This window comes from Hylobates moloch, unplaced genomic scaffold (assembly GCF_009828535.3).
Source record: "Hylobates moloch isolate HMO894 unplaced genomic scaffold, HMol_V3 SCAFFOLD_10, whole genome shotgun sequence".
Classification (NCBI taxonomy): Eukaryota; Metazoa; Chordata; class Mammalia; order Primates; family Hylobatidae; genus Hylobates; species Hylobates moloch.
The window spans coordinates 82,686,014-82,705,628 of NW_026652285.1; the positions used below are offsets into that span (position 1 = coordinate 82,686,014).

The 19,615-nt window shown below is 38.3% G+C and overlaps 1 protein-coding gene across 2 annotated transcripts in view; it reads right to left on the minus strand.

The window, feature by feature from the left end:
- Nucleotides 1-19,615, minus strand: part of SVEP1 (sushi, von Willebrand factor type A, EGF and pentraxin domain containing 1) — a 227,046-nt gene that overhangs the window by 184,990 nt on the left and 22,441 nt on the right. For both annotated transcript variants that reach the window (XM_058445970.1, XM_032164839.2), the window contains exons 2-3: nucleotides 9,297-9,552; nucleotides 5,562-5,738 (exon numbers count right to left, since the gene is read on the minus strand). In XM_058445970.1, the coding sequence (XP_058301953.1) occupies nucleotides 5,562-5,738; nucleotides 9,297-9,552 (433 nt within the window). The remainder of the gene's footprint in view (nucleotides 1-5,561; nucleotides 5,739-9,296; nucleotides 9,553-19,615) is intronic.

Sequence of the window (19,615 nt, forward strand, 5' to 3'; positions counted from 1 at the left end):
GACCTACATTCCTGAATCATCCAAAATATTTGCAGTAAATGAAACTGAGTTATGTAGGGTTTTTTTTTTTTTTTAAAAAACCCAGCAAAATACCCATGCTTTTGTCAAACATTGATTGATTTACCACAAGAAAAGTACTGATATCTGGATATTCCTGTTTTTCTCCATTTCTGGTTTCTTAAGGAGTAATGTAACATCAAGAGAAAAGAACAAGAACGACAAGACCACTAGCTAAAAGCACATGATTCACTAGAAACTGATTCATTGAAGTTTTGAGTCAAAGGAAATTATAAATCATTTCAAACATATCATGTATTATAAAACTGAACTCTTTGACAGACTATTACTTGTCAATGATTTCTAACAAATACCTCTAACAAAGACTTGTATTCAAGCTAAGATTTTCATGACATGGAACAGATCTACAATTATTACAATATTTTTGTGCATCAGGATCTTGTGCATGAAGTAGCTAGCTTACTGTGACAGTGGCGTTCATTTCAAGGGAAGCCACCGCCTTGGCCACAGATTTGAGAGGTCACTGTTTGAAGACTAAGTTAACCCAGACCACCAATCTCCAACAACAACGAGGAAGAAAGAGAAGACCACAGTAATATCGTGATGGTCAGCTATCTTTGGTCTCAAGGGTACCCTGTGAGATAGCCTTGGCCTGGAAATTGGGATACCTTAATTCTACTTCAGCTCTGCCACAAATTTACTATATGATGATGGGATGGGATTTCCTCATCTTCTGAACGAACGATGAGGAAAAACCCTTATGGGCATTTCTAATATTCTACTTGTCTATGGAACTAACAAATATAACTCATCTCAGCATCTGTCCTTATCCTAATCAAGGTAAACAACCTCTACTTTTTGTCTGTTTTATTATTTTTTTAAATTTGTCATTGACTTGAAGCTTAATAACATCTGCTTTCTTCAACATTCAATGGCACATTATTCCTCTGCTTTCTCCCATCTAATATTCTTGCTTTTCACTGGATACTCATCAGATTAAAAGTGTATTCCACCTTTAGTAGGTGCAAGGGCTCTTTACTAGGTGCAAGGCCTGTGCACCAGCATGCACTGGTGAATGCACAGAATAATACCCCAGTCTAGCCTAGAACAGTAGAATTCATAAGATATATGGTTGTCACTTCATACTTGAAGTAATTATCTTAATGCTCATTCATTAGCTTTCTCATGACATTTATATTATCTCAAAATAATCGTTAATAATAAAATCCACCCCTGGTTGAGAATTGATGTGCCACATACCATCTTACGTATTCTAAGTATATTCTCTATTAACCCAACTAGTTTGCATACCCATACACACATGCAATCTATATACATATCTACATACATCTATATACATAGATACCTACATATTGCATTTATACATATCTATGTACATAGACATGCACATATATGCATGTAGATATGTATAGAATTATACTATAATTTAAGCCCATTTTACAGAAAAAACTCAGAACAGAAGAAATTAGTTGCTCATGGCCATGCAGTTTGTAATTGGCAGAGGCTGAATTTAAGCCAGCTCTTTCTGAGTTGGGAAACATTTTGAACACAGTTCAGTGTCTGTTGTCTCTGAGAAGCAATGTATATAAGACGTTATTTTCAAACATGGGGGAAGACAGCAGTGTGATATCTTGGAAATAATATAGGACTTAGAGAAAAGTGTCTGGGGTTCTTCCCGGGATTCTGCTGATGGTTGGATATGTTATCTTGAGCAACATACTCATCTTTCCTGAGGCCTCAATTTCCTCTTGTAGAATGAGGGGTTTAGAGCAGATAATCTCTAGGGTTACTTCTGGATCTAAAAGGGAATGATTTCCTTCTGAAAGGCATTGTTTCTGTAGTGAGGATAAATACTCAGAATTCCAACTATTCAGAATGAAATTTAACATCCTCTCCTTAAGTAATAAAACAGCTATCGTCTAGTCATCCTTCAGATCTCAGCTGTCTAACTTGAAACTTCTGTGTCGTCTGTTCTTCATACTATGGACATTTAAAAATAACATTTAATAACACACAACATTGTTGGTAATTACAAACTGATTTTTGCAGTTAGACTGTAAGTCCCAAGAAGGTAGTGACCATATCTGTCTGCTCACTATTGAATACCTACCTCATACCTAGCAGTGGGCTTGGTGTGGAGAACATCCTCAATATTTATTTACCAAATGGATTTTAAAGGGGCTCACTGATGATGAGCATTTTTTCATGTGTCTGTTGGCTGCATAAATGTCTTCTTTTGGGGAGGGGGGAGGGATAGCATTAGGAGATATACCTAATGTAAATGATGAGTTAATGGGTGCGGCACACCAACATGGCACATGTATACATATGTAACAAACCTGCACGCTGTGCACATGCACCCTAGAACTTAAAGTATAATTAATATATATATATATATATATATATAAAGGGGCTCACTGCTTCCAGGTTTTTGGTCCTGGATGACTTAGAGCTAAGATTTCTTTCTGCCTTTCTGAAAGGAGAGTCTGGTCATCAGTTCTTCATGCCATAGGAAGGATATAATTTTTTTTCTCTTAGCTCCTACTATTCCAGAGAAGCCAGTGATCAGTACTGCCTCCTACAGCTACACAAAGACAGAGGCACCTCTTGGAGTTCCAGTTCCACATTTCCTAATCTCTTAGAAACAAATATTGAAGATGACCATATGAAAATTTGTGTTGATGCAACTCTATATAATTTAAATCTTGTATGTAAGAAAGCATCACTGAGTATCAGTAAGCTGAGGCTTACTAATTTAAGGGCAGGGATGGATAAACTAATCCTTATGTGCCTGGTGTTCTTGGCTAGAACCAACAGCAGAAGTGCTCCAGTCCCCTCTACTGATGCACTAATGACAGGCCCACCCAACTACATATATTTCATAGACTGCTGCGCCTTTCATCCTGGAATGTGTTATTGGTAGTAGACAAGGCTACTTGGGTAACTGGGGCCAGTGGTTTTGTGAACTGCCCCCTCTTTCTTCCCGCTGCTTGTCCCCTGGGATGAGAAATTCTAGTGCCGTGGAACAGCAAGAGTCGCAGCACAGAGTGGCTAAAGCTGTAGGCAGCCACAGGCCACTGGCTGTCTGGCAGGGAGCAGTTCAGTCTAGGACCACACGGAAAGCAGACATGCTGACTACAGCATCCAGCAAAGAAAATGAGCTCTTCTGCCTGGGTTTGGTGGGTGAGGATGGGGGAGTAAGGAATGGGGGTTGGAGAGAGTGCCAAGCTGGGCTGTTGATGAGAGTGTGGGAAGATTCAAAGGGAAGGAAAAACAAGGGGAGGCACTCTGCCAACTCAGAGGCAGTTGAGCTGATCCCCTCTCAACCCCCCACCCTTTTTCTGCTTAAGTGAGAAATCCTGCTGGGTGGGGTGGGAGAAGGGCCAAGAAAGGAGTGATTCTGCTGGGTGAGCATGGATGGTTGGACCCAGGAAGGAGGTTTCTGCCAGCTGGGATCAAGGCCAGAGGAAGCAGGAAAAATTAAGGGAAAGGAGATGAGAGGCAACAAGAATAAAAGAGAGTAAAAGAAAGACGCAAGAGGAAATGTCCCAAGAGAAGAAGGAAAAAAGAAAGGAGAAAAGAAGAGAGAACCTTTCAGACAGACAAGAGAACCACATTTCTGTGTGGAGAGCAGACCCATCTACAAAGTGCCAGAATAAAATAATATTCACATGAAACAAGCAATGAATGACCACATAGTAAAAAATAAAGCGAACCCAGTGCTCCTAAATTTTCCTTGTGGGTGTTAATTTCCATGGGAATACAGTTTTCCAAAACAGCAAATCATGAAAGAGCTGCAAGCTATAAAAAAAAGTTGCTCTTTAGGTAAAAAACAGATCCAACAAATGCTATCCAACACAAAAAAACTATGTACTACTTCAAAATATTAGGTTTTCTTAAAATATAATGTAGAGCACAAGATTCCTAAGTTTCCCTTCTTGCCTCTCTAATAAGATATAAAAATATAAAGATCTTCTTATAAGAAAACCTAGAGAGGGAAAAATTACAAATGTCAATGAATTAAATCCCATTCATTATTATTTTGTAATTGACGTATAACAACTATCCATATGCATGGAGCACAGTATGATATTTTAAAAACATGTACATAATGTGTAATGATCATATTATGACAATTACCATATCTGTCACCTCAATTATCATTTCTTCGTGTTGGGAATGTTCGAAATCCTCTCTTCTAGCTATTTGAAGATGTACAATAAATTATTGTTAACTATAGTCACCCTACAGTGTTATGGAACATTATAACTTATTCCTCCTATCTAGTAGTAATTTATATCTGTTACCCAACTTCTCTCCATCCCCCGTACCTTCTACCCTTCCCAGCCTCTAGTAAGCACTCTTCTCCTTTCTATTTCTACGAGATCAACTCTTAAAAATTTCCACATGTGACTGAGAACATGTGGTGTTTGTCTTTCTGGGCCTGACTTATTCCACTTAACAACTCCAGGCTCACCCATGTTGCCATGAATGATAGGATTTCATTCTATTTTTTATGGCTGAGTAGTCTTCCATTGTGTATATAGACCACATTTTCTTTATCTATTCTTCCATTGAATAGACCCTGAGGTTGATTCCATATCTTGGCTATTGTGAATGGTGGTACAAGAAACATGGATGTGCAAATGTCTCTTTGACATGCTGATTTCCTTTCCTTTGAATATCTGCCCAGTAGTGGGATTGCTGGATCATATGGTAGTTCTCTTTTTAGATTTTTGAGGAACCTGCATACTGTTTTCCATAATGGCTATGCTAATTCGCATTCCAACCAACAGTGTTTAAGAGTTCCTCTTTCTCTCCATCCTTGCCATCATTTGTAATTTTTTGTCTTTTTGATAATAGCCATTCCAATTCCATTTTGAAGTGATGGCAGTTTTAGAACTTTTCGATGCACTTTTGTGGAGGCTCCTGAAGAGTTTAAAAAGCCATCAAGTGAATGATGCATTTTTTTGTGTGTTAATCTTACCAGTTACATGTGGCCTGGGGACAAGAATTCCACTGGCTTCAATCTCATAGAGAGACTGAGGCATATTTTGGTTTACATGCCTAGAGGACAGATTTGGCTGTTTTATTAGACTAATTACAAAGACCCCAAATCTTTCTCCTCCCAGTTCTGAACCTAGGCTTTAAGGGGCCTTACAAGTTCCATTCTTCTTCTTGGAACCCTGCCGTCCCCACCTGAACAAGCCTGGGCTAGCCTGATGGAGTATGAGAGGCCTCATAAAGGACAGCCTTGTTGTCCTAGACAAAGCCATTTTAGGTCAGACTATTGTCAGACACCCAAACACATAAGAGAATCCAGCTGAGATCAGCCAGCAGCCTACTCAACTCACCGCTGATGGCAAATAAATGAGTCAGCACAGCTGAAGCCCCAAAGAGCTGCCCCACTGACCCCACACACTAATGAGCAATAACAAGCATGTATTCCTTAAAGCCATTGCATTTTAGAATCATTTGTTACACAGCAACAGACAACTGATATACATAGATTGGAGACTCACCTGTGCATTCATACTGCAGACCTTTCCCGTAATACCCCTTTTCACAGATGCACTCAAAATGGCCTGTATGTGTCCCACATTTGCAGCTTGCCATTTGGTCACAGCAGTCCTTGCCTTCATCACAAAGATATGAGCAGTGGACCATATCGTCTTGAATAAAACTCCCAGAAGGTAGATCTACAAATAACATATGACAGAGGGCGATAAAAAACTGAGTCACAGTTCAATGTTACATTCTCTAGTCATTAAAATTTAAGTGCAAGCTGGAGAAAATATCTTTCCCTATCCGTCTAATTCCCAACTGCTTCCTAGTCCCACCCAAATACGAATGTGTGTTATTTGTACTAGCGCACTCTGGGAATTCTTTGCAGCCAGTTAAGTTATTCCAGTCTGGGACCTCATCATAAGTTCTCAAGGCCATGCAGGGTCAGGCAGAAATTAAGTACTTTAGTGAGGAATCTCCAGATGCTGCAGGAAGCAGTGCAGTCGGTTCTGCAGGTCATTCCCCTGGCTTCCAAAGCAGCAGCATTCCACTGCCTCTGGGTGAGGTCAGGCCCCAGCAACCAGATTCCCCAAATCCTTGTTCCAGTGAGAAACAAAGCCACTATCCTGATCACTGCGCAAACATGTTAATTGTGAGCCACCAACTTCGGAATAAACACCATCACTTCTATGGTATTTGAGTAGGTAAATGAAGACCATTCTTATTACTTGAGCCATGCTCTGAAGTGAGGCATGCTGGGAATGCAATAACTCAGGCAGATCTGTTTAGAAAGTGACTTGACAGCGTGCGTAAGGTTGAATATGATTGACCCAGAATGGATGGCCTAGAATCACACAAACAGTAAGTCCTTTACTCTTTTCAAGAAGTTTGAAAGTTTTAGACTAAATTCCAATACTAGGTCCATGGGGCTCTAAGCCCAGATATCGTGATGGGCTCATAGTAGGAATTCAAGTGGGTGAGTTCCAGCAAGACACATGGGCTGCAGCTGGACACCTGGGAAGGATATTGGTGGTAGAATCAAATATAGAACATCCATCTCCATGAATCTAGATAGGGGCAAAGCAAAGGGAAGACTCCAGCCCCAAGGGAAAGAAACCAGTGCAACCAGGTACCCTGGTAAGCTCCTTCCAATAGACTGTGGTGTGGGTAAAAGATCTGTAACACAGGCCCCTAGGACTTAGCTCTGAGACACTGGACCACAGGTTTATTTGGCAGTAAAGCAAGTTAGGGAGCAAGGAAAACCTAGTTGTCCAGCCTGGGTAACATAGTGAGACCCTGTCTCTACAAAAACAATAACAATTTTTAAAAAAATTAGCTGGGCAAGGTGGTACACACCTGTTGCCCCAGATACTTAGAAGACTGAGGTGGGAGGATCACTTGAGCCTGGGAGGTGGCAGCTGCAGCGAGGTGTGATCACACCACTACACTATAGCCTGTGTGACAGAATGAGACCCTGTATCAAAAAGGGTGAGAAGAAAATAAAAGAAAAACATAGCTGTCAAGACTAGTGTATTAGCATTCAGGTCTGGAAGAAAGATAAGTGGAGGAGGTACAAATGGGGAAAGCTATTATTCTGTAACCTATGTCTATTGAGAATGGCCAGAAACATGAACAGTAGGGAAACCCAAAGTGGATCCATCTAAATTGAAAGTAGCTGCAGAGAACACAGAGGCAGGGGAAATGAGGCTCATTTCCTTTGATCTGATCATGTCTTTCCAGTAAAAACAGGGTTTTACTTACTAAACCTAGAAACTCAACTAAAGTATTACACATTTTAGATATTAGTTTAGTGTAATAAATGTGGTGTCTTCTAAAACCCTATTGCATTATGGTAACCAAAACCCTTTCCTTGTTGACTCTAGTTACTGGGTCAACTTCCATCAGGACAGAAGTCCCCACTCCTAGAAGATAGAGGGATGATAGGAGCTGAAATTTGTTGATAGCACTTATAATTTCATAATCCCATCTGGCAACACCCAGTATCTCCAACTGCAACCACCCTGTTTTCCCTCTTAACATATCACTTTCCTTGGAGAAAAGGAGAAACAAAGGTAGTCAGTTACCAAACTTCTTCCATATGCTAGATACTATATTGGTGATGTTTTAAATGTCTTATTTAATCCTCCTGAAAACCTCTGTGACACATATAATAATAGTTTCCATTTTTAAAGGAGAGAAAACTGAAGTTCATAGTTGTTAAATAAATTGCCTAGAGGAATTAATAATAATAATTTGTTAATAAATAATATCAGTAATAGTAGACAGTTATTGAGTGCTGAGTATAATAAGCCATCAGGAACTTTCTCATCACTTTATATGTATTAACCCATTTAATCCTTGTAACAATTTTATGAAGTAGGTACTATTCTCATTTCCTATTCTATTTACAAGAAACCTAAGGAATATAAAAGATAAATGATATGTAAAAACAAAACAAACAAACAAAAAAACAAAAAACCTCAGCTAGTAGGTAACAAAATTGGGATTTAAATCCAGACATTCTGGATTTTTAAGGCTTAGCTCTTAAAAATTAGATTTCATTAAGTTGCAGGCCCGGAACTTAAATCCAAACTTGTTTAAACCCAAATCCATACTTTATTTCCCATACTCAGTTTCTTGCTGCTTCTAAGCCCTGTCCTAAGTCCTTGCTCAATTCACAAAAATCCTAGCCTCCAAAACCTTTGGCCAGCATCATCCCTCAGAGAGATCAATCTGTTTTGCTCTATACATGGTGACTCATGTCTATAATTCTAGCACTTTGGGAGGCCCAAGTGGGAGAACTGCTTGAGCCCAGGAGTTTGAGACGAGCCTGAGCAACACAGTGAGACACCATCTTTATTTATTTATTTATTTTTAAAAAGAAACTCCAGTAGAGCTAACCCACTTATTATGAACATCACTAATTTCTTAGAACTCATGTTGCCATGGTTTCCCACTCAAACTGAATCTTTCACATGGATACCTGCAAGGATCAAGCCTAATGTGCCACATCACTTTCATCTGAGGCTAGATTTCCTGTGATCTCTTCCTAGTCTGTGTTTTCTTCTCCTAGCTCACTAAGACATAAACCTATATTCTGATAGGAAGTTTAATTTAAATTACATAGCTAACTTATTATAATGTATAATTATGATTTAATTTTTAAATTATAATTTATAATAAAATTATAAGCGATGCACAGAAAGCTCTAATAATGATGCATTTGCCGATTTCCTTCCCTTTTAGGGTTAATGCTCTTAAGCTTTTACATAAGCATATTTATCTTCAAATGGTCAGGGCAAGAAGTATGTGTTAAGTATTTATTGTTCCTATATCTTCATGTGTATTTCTGGAAACATTCTGGTGAGTTTCACTGAGCATGTCTCTGAATGTTTACTTCCTCTGTCCAGATAACTGTAAAGAGATCTAAGTCAAGGCTTCCCACTCTGTGTGTGGCCTCAAAACACACCTAAATTCATTCCACTGATTCTAAGGTGGGAGGCATATGGATATTTTAGTGAAAACACATAACAGCTGCTAAGAAAAAAAAACAAAAGGAACCCTTGCTGCAAGGTCAGAATGTCATCTCTGTGAAGTTTAGCATATTTCACAATGCCCAAAGGACACACGGGCATCATATTCAGCAAAGACCTTGTGAGGGTTTGATATTACCCTCCTGTGGGTTTCAAGCAGTGAGAGGGAAGGAAGCCTCATTTAAAAGTACCTTTGTGATGCCATTAGGTTTCCATTACCTTCATGCAATGCCCGGCGAGCTAAAGCCTCAAATTCTTCAAAACTGTGTAGCAGGTAACAGTGCTCCTCCTTTGGGGTGGAAGCCATGTCATTCAGCTCTCGAATGTTCCCTTGCCATATGCCAAAAGTGAAGATCTCCACTCCTGAATCTCGCAGTGACGCTGCAATTGGTCTAGGGTCTCCCCCATTGGAATATCCATCAGTGATGAGAAATACAACTTTTGTTGAGTTTTCTCTAGCATGAAGAAGAATTTGCTGTAATGAAATGGGAAAAGTTAGTATGAGTTTGTACTGTCTTGCCTACTGTGTGCTTCTCTTCTTACGTAAGGCAGTACTTGCAAAGATCATTAGTATTTCACAGGCATGAGGGATGGAAGCCCTAGTCAGAGACTAAAACAGAAATAGGCACAGATGAGAGCCTACAATGGTCTTCTCACAGAGCCACAATAAACCTCAAAAGCATTTAAAAACTATCATCATCATCAACAACAACAACATTGCTGATGGAGCTTGCTAATGAAGCACAACAAACATTTATAGAATGAATTTTTAATCAATATTATCACTTATTATTACATTATTTTTATTGATTCTCAGGCTCTCAAAATATGAACAAAATCTGAATCCAAATTCCACAAATTATCTATCTATATCTATCTATCTACCTATCCATCTATCTATCTATCTATCCATCCATCTATCTATCTACCTACCTACCTACCTATCTATCTATCATCTCTATCCAAACCACTGCATGATCATACACCAAAATCCTAATGGGAAGGAAATTTAACAGAACATGTCTTTTCCAGAGTCAATAATGGCTGACCTGCTTCCTATATTTGTTTTTCCACTTGCTCCTCCAAAAAACGTAGAATTGATTCAATACTTCATCTTTTTGGACCACCCAGTACTAGCATAAAAACAGCTAGTTTTGGTGGTATCCAGAAATACTGATTCACTAAATCTGACACTGGGGGACTTTATTATTTTAGGACAAGTGAATTCTGTTTTACAATGATCTATGCTCTTCTTTCTCTACAGATAGAATTTTAAAAAATGAAACCTTTTAAAAAGACATTTATATATTGCCACTGATGCTTTGTAACACCAGACTATGAAGGCACAAGAACTCTAGTGGTGAATGTGGCATTTAATTCAATTTGCTGTTGTTGCTTTTCACTACAGATGAGTAGAAAAGATAAAGAAGCGCTGAGGCAGGAGAATGGCGTGAACCCGGGAGGCGGAGCTTGCAGTGAGCTGAGATAGAGCCACTGCACTCCAGCCTGGGTGAAAAAGCAAGACTCCGCCTCAAAAAAAAAAAAAAAGATAAAGAAGCACCAGGGTATATTTTCTGGTAAGTTCTTAGAAGAAATTCCTGTTAAAAAATAAATTAGTTTTTAAAAAAGAACTTCATGTTTATTCAGCAAGAATTCAAGAAACACTACATGTTTTTCAGAAGGGAGGCAGGAAGAGTGACAACTGCATCCTACGTTGTGTTAAAGTGAAAAGGAGATACTGTGATTTTTAAAATGTTTGATACAAGTCACTTTAGGGTGCAGACTCACTATAAGATCCAGATTCTCTCAGACTATGAGATTCATGTCCGTAGAAAGCAATCTTCATTAGCATATAATCAGTGGGTATTCATTACAATTCAATAATTCTTACCTAAATTTAGTTAGTGTTTCTGAGGCCAAGCTAAAGCTGCTAAACCTGAATTTAAGGAAAATTAAATGAAACTAACAATGCCTCCAGAAATATCTGGAAAGCCAGCAGTTTGAGAAGAGGTATTCAAACACTTCACCACACTCTTTCTCAAAAACCAAATAAGATCAAGGAAAATCATACAGATGGGATCACACCAAAGACAGGCACAGAAGGTGGCTTCTGCAACGGAGTAGCATTCGGGACGTTACCGGAGACATTCCCCAAATACACACACCAAGAGGCCCAATTAACACTCTCAAAATTCTTGGCTCTTAAAGTTTAAAAAGCTGCCCTCTTGATGAATGACAGGAAGATTTGGAATGAATGCTTGGTAAGTGTGAAATTTTTCCACACTCTAGAGAAGAAAAAACCTCTGAGGAGAGGAAGAGGGAAAGAGTCAGGGGAGAACGAGAAATGTGAGATGTTGCTGTGAGAGACCCTGAACTCTCCACACCCCTAACTCTGTCACAGAAGAAGAGATGATTGACAAGCCTCCCTTTAGGCATAGAGGTCCCCAGGTCCTCTTTCCATCTGGATATCTGGGATGGTGGTACATCCCAAAGAAGTGCCCTTGGTCATAATGACAGCGGACAATAGAGCAGTGATCCCCAACCTTTTTTTTTTTTTTTTTTTGAGTCAGAGTCTCACTCTGTCGCCCAGGCTGGAGTGCAGTGGTGCGATCTTGGCTCACTGCAACCTCCGCCTCCCAGGTTCAAGCGATTCTCCTGCCTCAGCCTCCCGAGTAGCTGGGACTACAGGCACATACCACCACGCCCGGCTAATTTTTGTATTTTTAGTAGAAACGGGGTTTCGCCATGTTGGCCAGGATGGTCTTGATCTCCTGACCTTGTGATCCACCTGCCTCAGCCTCCCAAAGTGCTGGGATTACAGGCGTGAGCCACCATGCCCTGCCGCATGAGCCACCACGTCCGGCCAGTCCCCAACCTTTTTGGCACGTGGGACCAGTTTTCTGGAAGACAATTTTTCCACGGACTGGAATGGGGCTGGAGGACAGTTTCAGGATGATTCAAGCACATTATATTTATTGTGCACTTTATTTCTATTATTTTTACATTATAATATAGAATAAAATAATTATACTACTCACTATAACGTAGAATCAGAGGGAGCACTCAACTTGTTTTCCTGCAACTAGATGGTCGCATCTGGGAGTGATGGGAGACAGGGACAGAGTGCACAACTTAGATCCCTCGCATACAGTTCACAATAGTGTTCACACTCCTATGAGAATCTAATGCTGCCGCTGATCTGACCGGAGGCAGAGCTCAGGTGGTAATGCTTGCTTGCCCACTGCTCACTTCCTGTTGTGTGGCCCAGTTCCTAACAGGCCACGGATCAGCATCAGTTCATGGCCTGGGTATTGGCGCCCCCTGCAATAGAGTAAAACTACTCCATTGGGTGGTAAAGGAGAGGGCACCTGATGAAGCTTATGTATTCCAGAGAGGTGTAGCAGAGAAAGAATCAATGCAATTTTAAGACTCCTGAAGGAGTCTTGCAATAATAAAGGTATGGCAGTAGATGACACCACAGACCTTGTGAGCCAATAAGAGATGTGTGTCTCTTGGGCAGTATCCATGGGAAGAGATCCTGGAAGCCCCAGGAGATAGCTACATCAAAGGTGACAAAACTAACCAATAAACATGTGGATGACCAACAAAGACCATCATGACTATTGATGAGACAACTTGGCATCTCAGAGGATGGGAGCACAGGACATGTCAGAGCTGAGAGGTGAATATCTCTTCCTTTGCTGTAAGTTTGCCCAAGCCCCAGAGCTTCAAGTCAACTACAGGGAGGAAGGGAAGAGGTAATATTTCTCAACGTGACTTTGTTTTCAAAAGTGCCGTGCTTGAGAGCCTTCTGATTTTGAGTTTGCTTAGATGTGCCTACATGAGGTTTCTGTCATCAGGAGAACTGGGGTCACAAAATGTAAATTAAATTTAGTATTGGGGAAATAGAGATTAAAAAATTTTAATCAGCAGATAGTGAATTTGTTTATCTTTTACATACACAATTTCTCTTCCTGATGAAACCTTGTGATATCTTGGAAAGTAAATAGAGAAAACTTTCTGGAATCCTACCATCACCATCTATTTAGAAGGAGAGGCAAGGGCTAGAGATGAAGGCCAAGGCTGGAAGAGAAGGAGGTCACTTTAACCCCTCTGCAACACAGTTCAAAGATATCCAGGGGAGACAGGTCCAGGTATTTCAAGGCCAAGGATGGCTTCAAACAGAAGCCTAGTCTTCTCCCTAAATGTAACTTCCTTGAAGGCACGTATTTTTGTGTATTTTTTAAAGTCATCAAAACCCAGAGACTAGAACACTGCTTGACAAATGATACGCACTCAATAAATATTTGTCAATAAGGAGTGGCCCATCGTGCAGCAATTCTTCCAGTTGCTCAAGCAAAAACCTTAGAGTCATCCTTATCTCCTGCGTCTTCCTATATCTTGCTTTAAAAAGTTTCCCCACCCCAAGCCTATTAAATATTCTCACATACTTTTCCTTAATGCTTATATTTTTAAAATATTTCTTAAGTCCAGATAGATATATTTTGTCTTTGCTGTGACATAGAGACTACTTTTACTAAACAGAATAAGCAATTTTCCTGCAAATCATTTACTGATTAAACTGTTCTTTCCCTGGGTATAATCTCTGTATCCAGGTTTATTGCTCTACTTGCTTATTCTTGGCCTACACCACCCTGTCTCGGCTGCTATAACTTTATACTATTTTTTTTTTTTTTTTTTGTATCTGGTAAGGAAAGTCTACCACCTTTTTTCTCTCTATTAAAATGTTTGTGGTTAACCTTAAATTTTTCTTTTCCAATAGAGCTTGAGAGTCTGCTTATGAAATTCTTCATTAAAATGTTTCTATCTAATCATTTGATCCAGTAATCCCACTTTTAGGAATCTATCCCAAAGATACACTGGCAGATACACAAAAATGGACAGAACCAAGGACCAGCCCCAGTAGAAATGGGCATCTCTAAAGCCCCCACTGTGGTCTCCAAATACTATTACCCACTAAGAGGAACCAGGAATTGGTGAAGAAATGGTTGATTTCAGGTCTACAGCAGGGAATGTTCAAAATGAGCTTACAACATCCTCTTATGTCAGAAAACAAAGATGCTGCTCAAGATCCCTAAAAACATGCCCAGAAGAATCAGGAGCCAGGCTGAAGAGGTTCCTTCTGGCCAAATAAAGGTCAATTTGAGTATCAATAAAAATAATAATTGAAATGGATTTAAATGTATCAAGTATAATATAGACATTTATGTGTATGTAGAGGTGTGTGTGTGTGTGTGTGTGTCTGTGTATGTATGTATGTATTTACATTTTCAGTTAGTACACATTCCAGGGGAAAAGTGTTATTGACATAAATAATAATTGGAACAAAGTGAAATATGCACACACAAATACACACACATTTTTGTAGTTGTTGTTCAGAACCACCTTTGAGGAAAAGTCCAATTATCTGTTATGAATGAGATTAAATGAGACATTATTTGTCTTTAAAATTATACTTTTCCATATTCGAAGGGTAACTCCTAGTTCTAGTATGCCAAGAGGTGGCAAGTTGTGTTTACACCATCCTTGCTCTTTACCAAGTAATAAACTCGCTTTCTGTCTGAGTTGTTCCCCTCTGAAGTCACAGTCTCACCTCCACAGACACCCACCCTAAGCTTGTGTTCATTTTGATTACTGCTTCTTCTACAAGGTCACAGCAGTCAACTGTAAGCAAGACACTAAACACGTGAGAATTTTCCTAGAAAGGAGGAGAAGTGGAAAAAAAAAAAAAGGAAATTGTCTCTTCAGCATGATATTCTCAATAGTGCTGGGCATAGAGTACACGTTCATAACTATTTCTTCAATGAATGAATGAATGAATGAGTGCAGTCGATAAACTACAGGATAGTCTGGAGCAGAGTTACTTGAGTAAGTTGGTCTTGAGTGAGTAGTTAGTGTGTCTGGGTACCTGCACGTGTATATGTTTTGGATAGTTTTGTACACCAAAGATAAAATTATGTGCGCCTTTATTGTCCTTCTGAAGCAAACGAATGCTATTTTTAATATTAATCTAGCTCCTGTCAATAACATTCTTTAACATCCACATTAGGATTTAGCCGTGATTTCTTGCTGTACTACTCATTACACACAAAACACTTCAAGCCATGATTCTATTTTTCTTCTGTTTTTACAGAGAACGGGTGAATATTTACAGGAACCATCACATCTGTTGGCAAGACAATATATTAAGCTTAAAATAGCAAGAAGAATAGCAGGACTAGTAGTCCAAGCAAAGAATTACACAAGATCTGGGTTTGGAATGCACTTTAAGGATAGAGGAGGGGTGGGGGATTTACTGAAAATAATTTACCCCTTGCCCCAATCTTTGTGCTTCATTGTACTTGAATAAAAACATTAATTCAATCAAAACATTTTTATACCCCAGATTTAAGAAGTAAATAGATCTGTGGTAATGTCTGTGGAATGTATTAGAAGCCCAGCACTTGATTCTCTTTTCAATGTTCCTGAAATCGTTTACATCATCTGCTAGCCTTTATGAGACATTTAAGAAACAGAATATTTTGGTCCAGAATACTGAATGAGACAAACCCTCTGCTGCCAAAGAAAAACTCAACATGGACTTTGTATGGCAAAAGGTTATCACCATCTGTATTGTATCAAGCCTCCGATTAGCTTGTATAAATATCTGGCAGGAAAGTAAGCTTCCCTTGTCCAGCAATAGTCATTAGAATGACAAAAATGCAGGGTTGTGTAATATTGTTCTAACACCCGAGATCCATCAGCATTACACAAGACTGCACCCCCACGCCATGTCAGGCTGCAAGAGAACTGTTTCAAAAACTGGTCTTGAAAGAAAAAGAGAGGTCACAGCAGATCTGGCGTGGGGATAGTGTTTGCTCTTGGGCTGCATTAATTAAACTACATGCCGATATCATACCAACTGCAACACAACCTTAGCTGCAGTTACCCATTGTGACCGCCTTCACTGAAAACACTAACTAGAGATGCTAATAAAGTCTTTTTTTGTTGTTTTGTTTTGTTTTTGAGACAAAGTCTCACTCTGTCACCCAGGCTGGAGTGCAGTGCTGTGATCTTGGCTCACTGCAACCTCCGCCTCCCGGATTCAAGCAATTCTCCTGCCTCAGCCTCCCGAATAGCTGGGATTACAGGCATGTGCCACCACGCCCAGCTAATTTTTTGTATTGAGTTGGGGTTTTGCCATGTTAGTCAGGCTGGTCTTAAACTCCTGACTTCAGGTGATCCACCCAGCTCAGCCTCCCAAAGTGCTGGGATTACAAGTGTGAGCTACCACACTCGGCCATAAAGTTATCTTTTAAAGAACTTGATCAATCTTGATGAGCCAATAGAAAGAAATATAAATAAATAAATAAATATATATATATATAAATAAATACAATGAACTAATACCTACAATGACTACATGACAGCTATTCTCCAAGGGGCAGAAAATTAGTAAATTATGTCAGTGTTTCAATCTGTTTTCCACATATGTTGTTTCTGTGTTAAGAAACATTTAGTCCAAACACACCGTAAACTACTGGTAATACTTCGCCCTTCAAATTCTAAAATTTCACCACGCTCTTTCTGTTATTTAGTTAATATTTCTAATTTGAATCTCAGGGGTTCTTCAGTTCAAAGATGTTAATGGTTTTATATTTAACATTATTTATGGGAAAATAATCTATTCTGTTCATTGTTTTCTGGACTTCATATATTCTAGTATGTTTTCATTTTTATCTCATCCTACTTCCAAGCTTTTCTTCTATACTACTGTTTTGGGTGTATGCAGTGTCGTTCTCTTCTCTACTTCTAATTGAGATTGAATCCTGGCATTGCATTTATTTTCCTTATTACAATATTTCTGTCTTTTATACAGTTCTCATTTTATTCTTTTCAGCTTCTCGGCCAGTTTTGTTTGAATTTTAATCTGTTGTTTATCTTCTCTTTTCTCATCTCTATTTCAAAGTTTTATTAATTCATGTTAAGCACATGTAACCCCTTCCCTCCCTCCCCGCCTCCCTCTCTCCCTCTCTCTGTCTCTCCCTTTTCTTTCTTTTGTTTTCTTTTCTTTCTTTCTTTCTTTTTCTTTCTTTCATAGGGAATTCTTATACTTTATATCTTACATTCTACCTTTATTTTATTTAGCAGAAAATTTTCAAAGAAGCCAGATAGAGTTGTGGATTTTTATTCTGCTTTTTCACCATCCATGAATGAAGACATATATTTAGTCAAAGTGTTTGCAACAAACAATAAACAACTAACTGGGTAAAAGTAAAATGAGGGTTGGAATTTACGGTTGTAAATTTTGCTATCTATTATTATTAATATTACTAAAGCAAGATGATAACCTACCCAAATGATCAGTGAAGAGGTTAACCCTCTTATTTGTAACAAATAAGCCACAGCCTATGTCTGAAAATGGATGGCCTAGATCACCAAGCCCCAGTAGAACTTTCCGTGATGCTTGACATTATCATTTGTTCTGTTTCATACAGTAGCCACATATGGCTATTGAGCACTTGAAATGAGGCTATTGCAACGGAGAAATTGAATTGGTAACTTTGTTTAATTTTAATTAACTTAAATGTAAGTAGACACATGTGGCTAGTGGCTATAATACGGGACAGTGTAAACCAAGATAGATATATCCTCATCCCAGGATGAAAAGACACAAAACATCTAGAGAAGGCCTATGAAAATATTCTGTAAATCCAAGATATACAAAACCAACTGGAGCATTCGGAAGAGTATGTAATTTAATACTAAAATAAGAAAATAAGCATAATTGGCCTGGTGCTGTGGCTCACACCTGTAATCCCAGCACTTTGGGAGTCCGAGGCAGGCGGATTGATTGAGCCCAGGAGTTCAAGACCAGGCTGGGCAACACGGAGAAACCCTGTTTCTACAAAAAAAAAAAAAATGCAAAAATAGGCTGGGTATGGTGGTGCACACCTATAGTCCCAGCTACTTGGGTGGCTGAGGTGGGAGAACTACTTGGGCCCAGGAGGTGAATGTTGCAGTAAGTCAAGATGGTGCCACTGCACTCCAGCCTGGGTGACAGAATGAGACCGTGTCTCAAAAAAAAAAAAAAAAAAAAAAAGCATAAGAAAATGGTGCTTGTATTACTAGGATTTAGAAAGCCAAAACCTCTATAAAAACAAGAACTGAAAGCCATAGAAAGAGAATAGGCTAAAATGAAAAGAGAGATGTGTAAGAGAGGAATTTGATTAGAAACTAATGCATGAAAACTCGAAATAATCAAAGACAGAGATCCACATTACTCATAGTGAGATAAAAATGCCAGAAATTCAAATTGATAAAGTCTACTACAAATTTTAGTGTAGAAAGCTGCTGACTAATCTCACGTAGCCACAAAATTTTATATAAATACTACAAAACTGAATTCAAATAATATTAAAAGAAACTTTCTCATTTATGTGATAAGGCTTATTCCTCAAATATAAATATACATTAAAATTGGAAAGTCTTTTGCTTCAATGCAACACAATTATTATCCCAATTAAAAGGAAATAATAATCCAATATGCTGAAAAGACATTCAACAAAATTAATCTTTGCTTTGCTTATCAATAAAAATTAGGAATAAAAATATACCTCATTAGTATGATAGATTATCTATTTCAAAACAATAATGGAAACCATGTTCAACTATTAAAAAAACAGCAGATTTCCCAAGTAGATAAGAAATAAATCAGTATTAAGTATTTTCATTATTATTTAAAATCCTTTTGAACTTCCTAGCTAACATAATAAGACACAAAACCATAGAAAGTGTTATACTTCTTAAAGCTTCTGCTCCCTCTAAAAAAATCAGAATTAGAAAGAAAACAACAAACTGGAAAATATATGTATTATGCTTATCAAATATAGTATTAATGTCTTTAAAATATAAATAATTTTTATAGATCTCTAAGGAGGAGAAAAGAGAAAAAATAACAGAAATACAGTTGAGCATTTTTGACCAAACAAAACAAAGACCAAAAAAAGAAATTGTATTTTTCAGAAAATATGAAAAGTGTTTAACTTCACTAATACCAAAATAGCATAAGTTTAAAAATAGTAACACTGTTTTTTTTTAACTTCTCAAATGGCCAAGATTTTCTTTAAATTTCAATATATAGGAAGACAGATATTTTTGTTGGGAATGCCACCTGTCCTGGTAATATTTGGAGGATGACAAAGTGATCAAAGCCTTAAAACTTTCACATGATTTGAACTTAAATTCTACAGCTAAGAATATCTTAAGGAAATAACAATGGATACACACACAAAATGATCAAAAGGATGTATGTGTATCCCGGAATAATTTGCAATGATAAAAAATTAGAAACAATACAAAGTTCCAACAATAGGACAAGTACACTAGTTAAATAAATTATAGGGTAATCACATAATATTATTACAATGATATTATTGAACACTATTAAATTTAAGAAGTAGGCAACCAAACACAATGATTTCATTACCTATATGGACATTATATTAGTGCGCATGTATGTGGAAATGTACTGTATG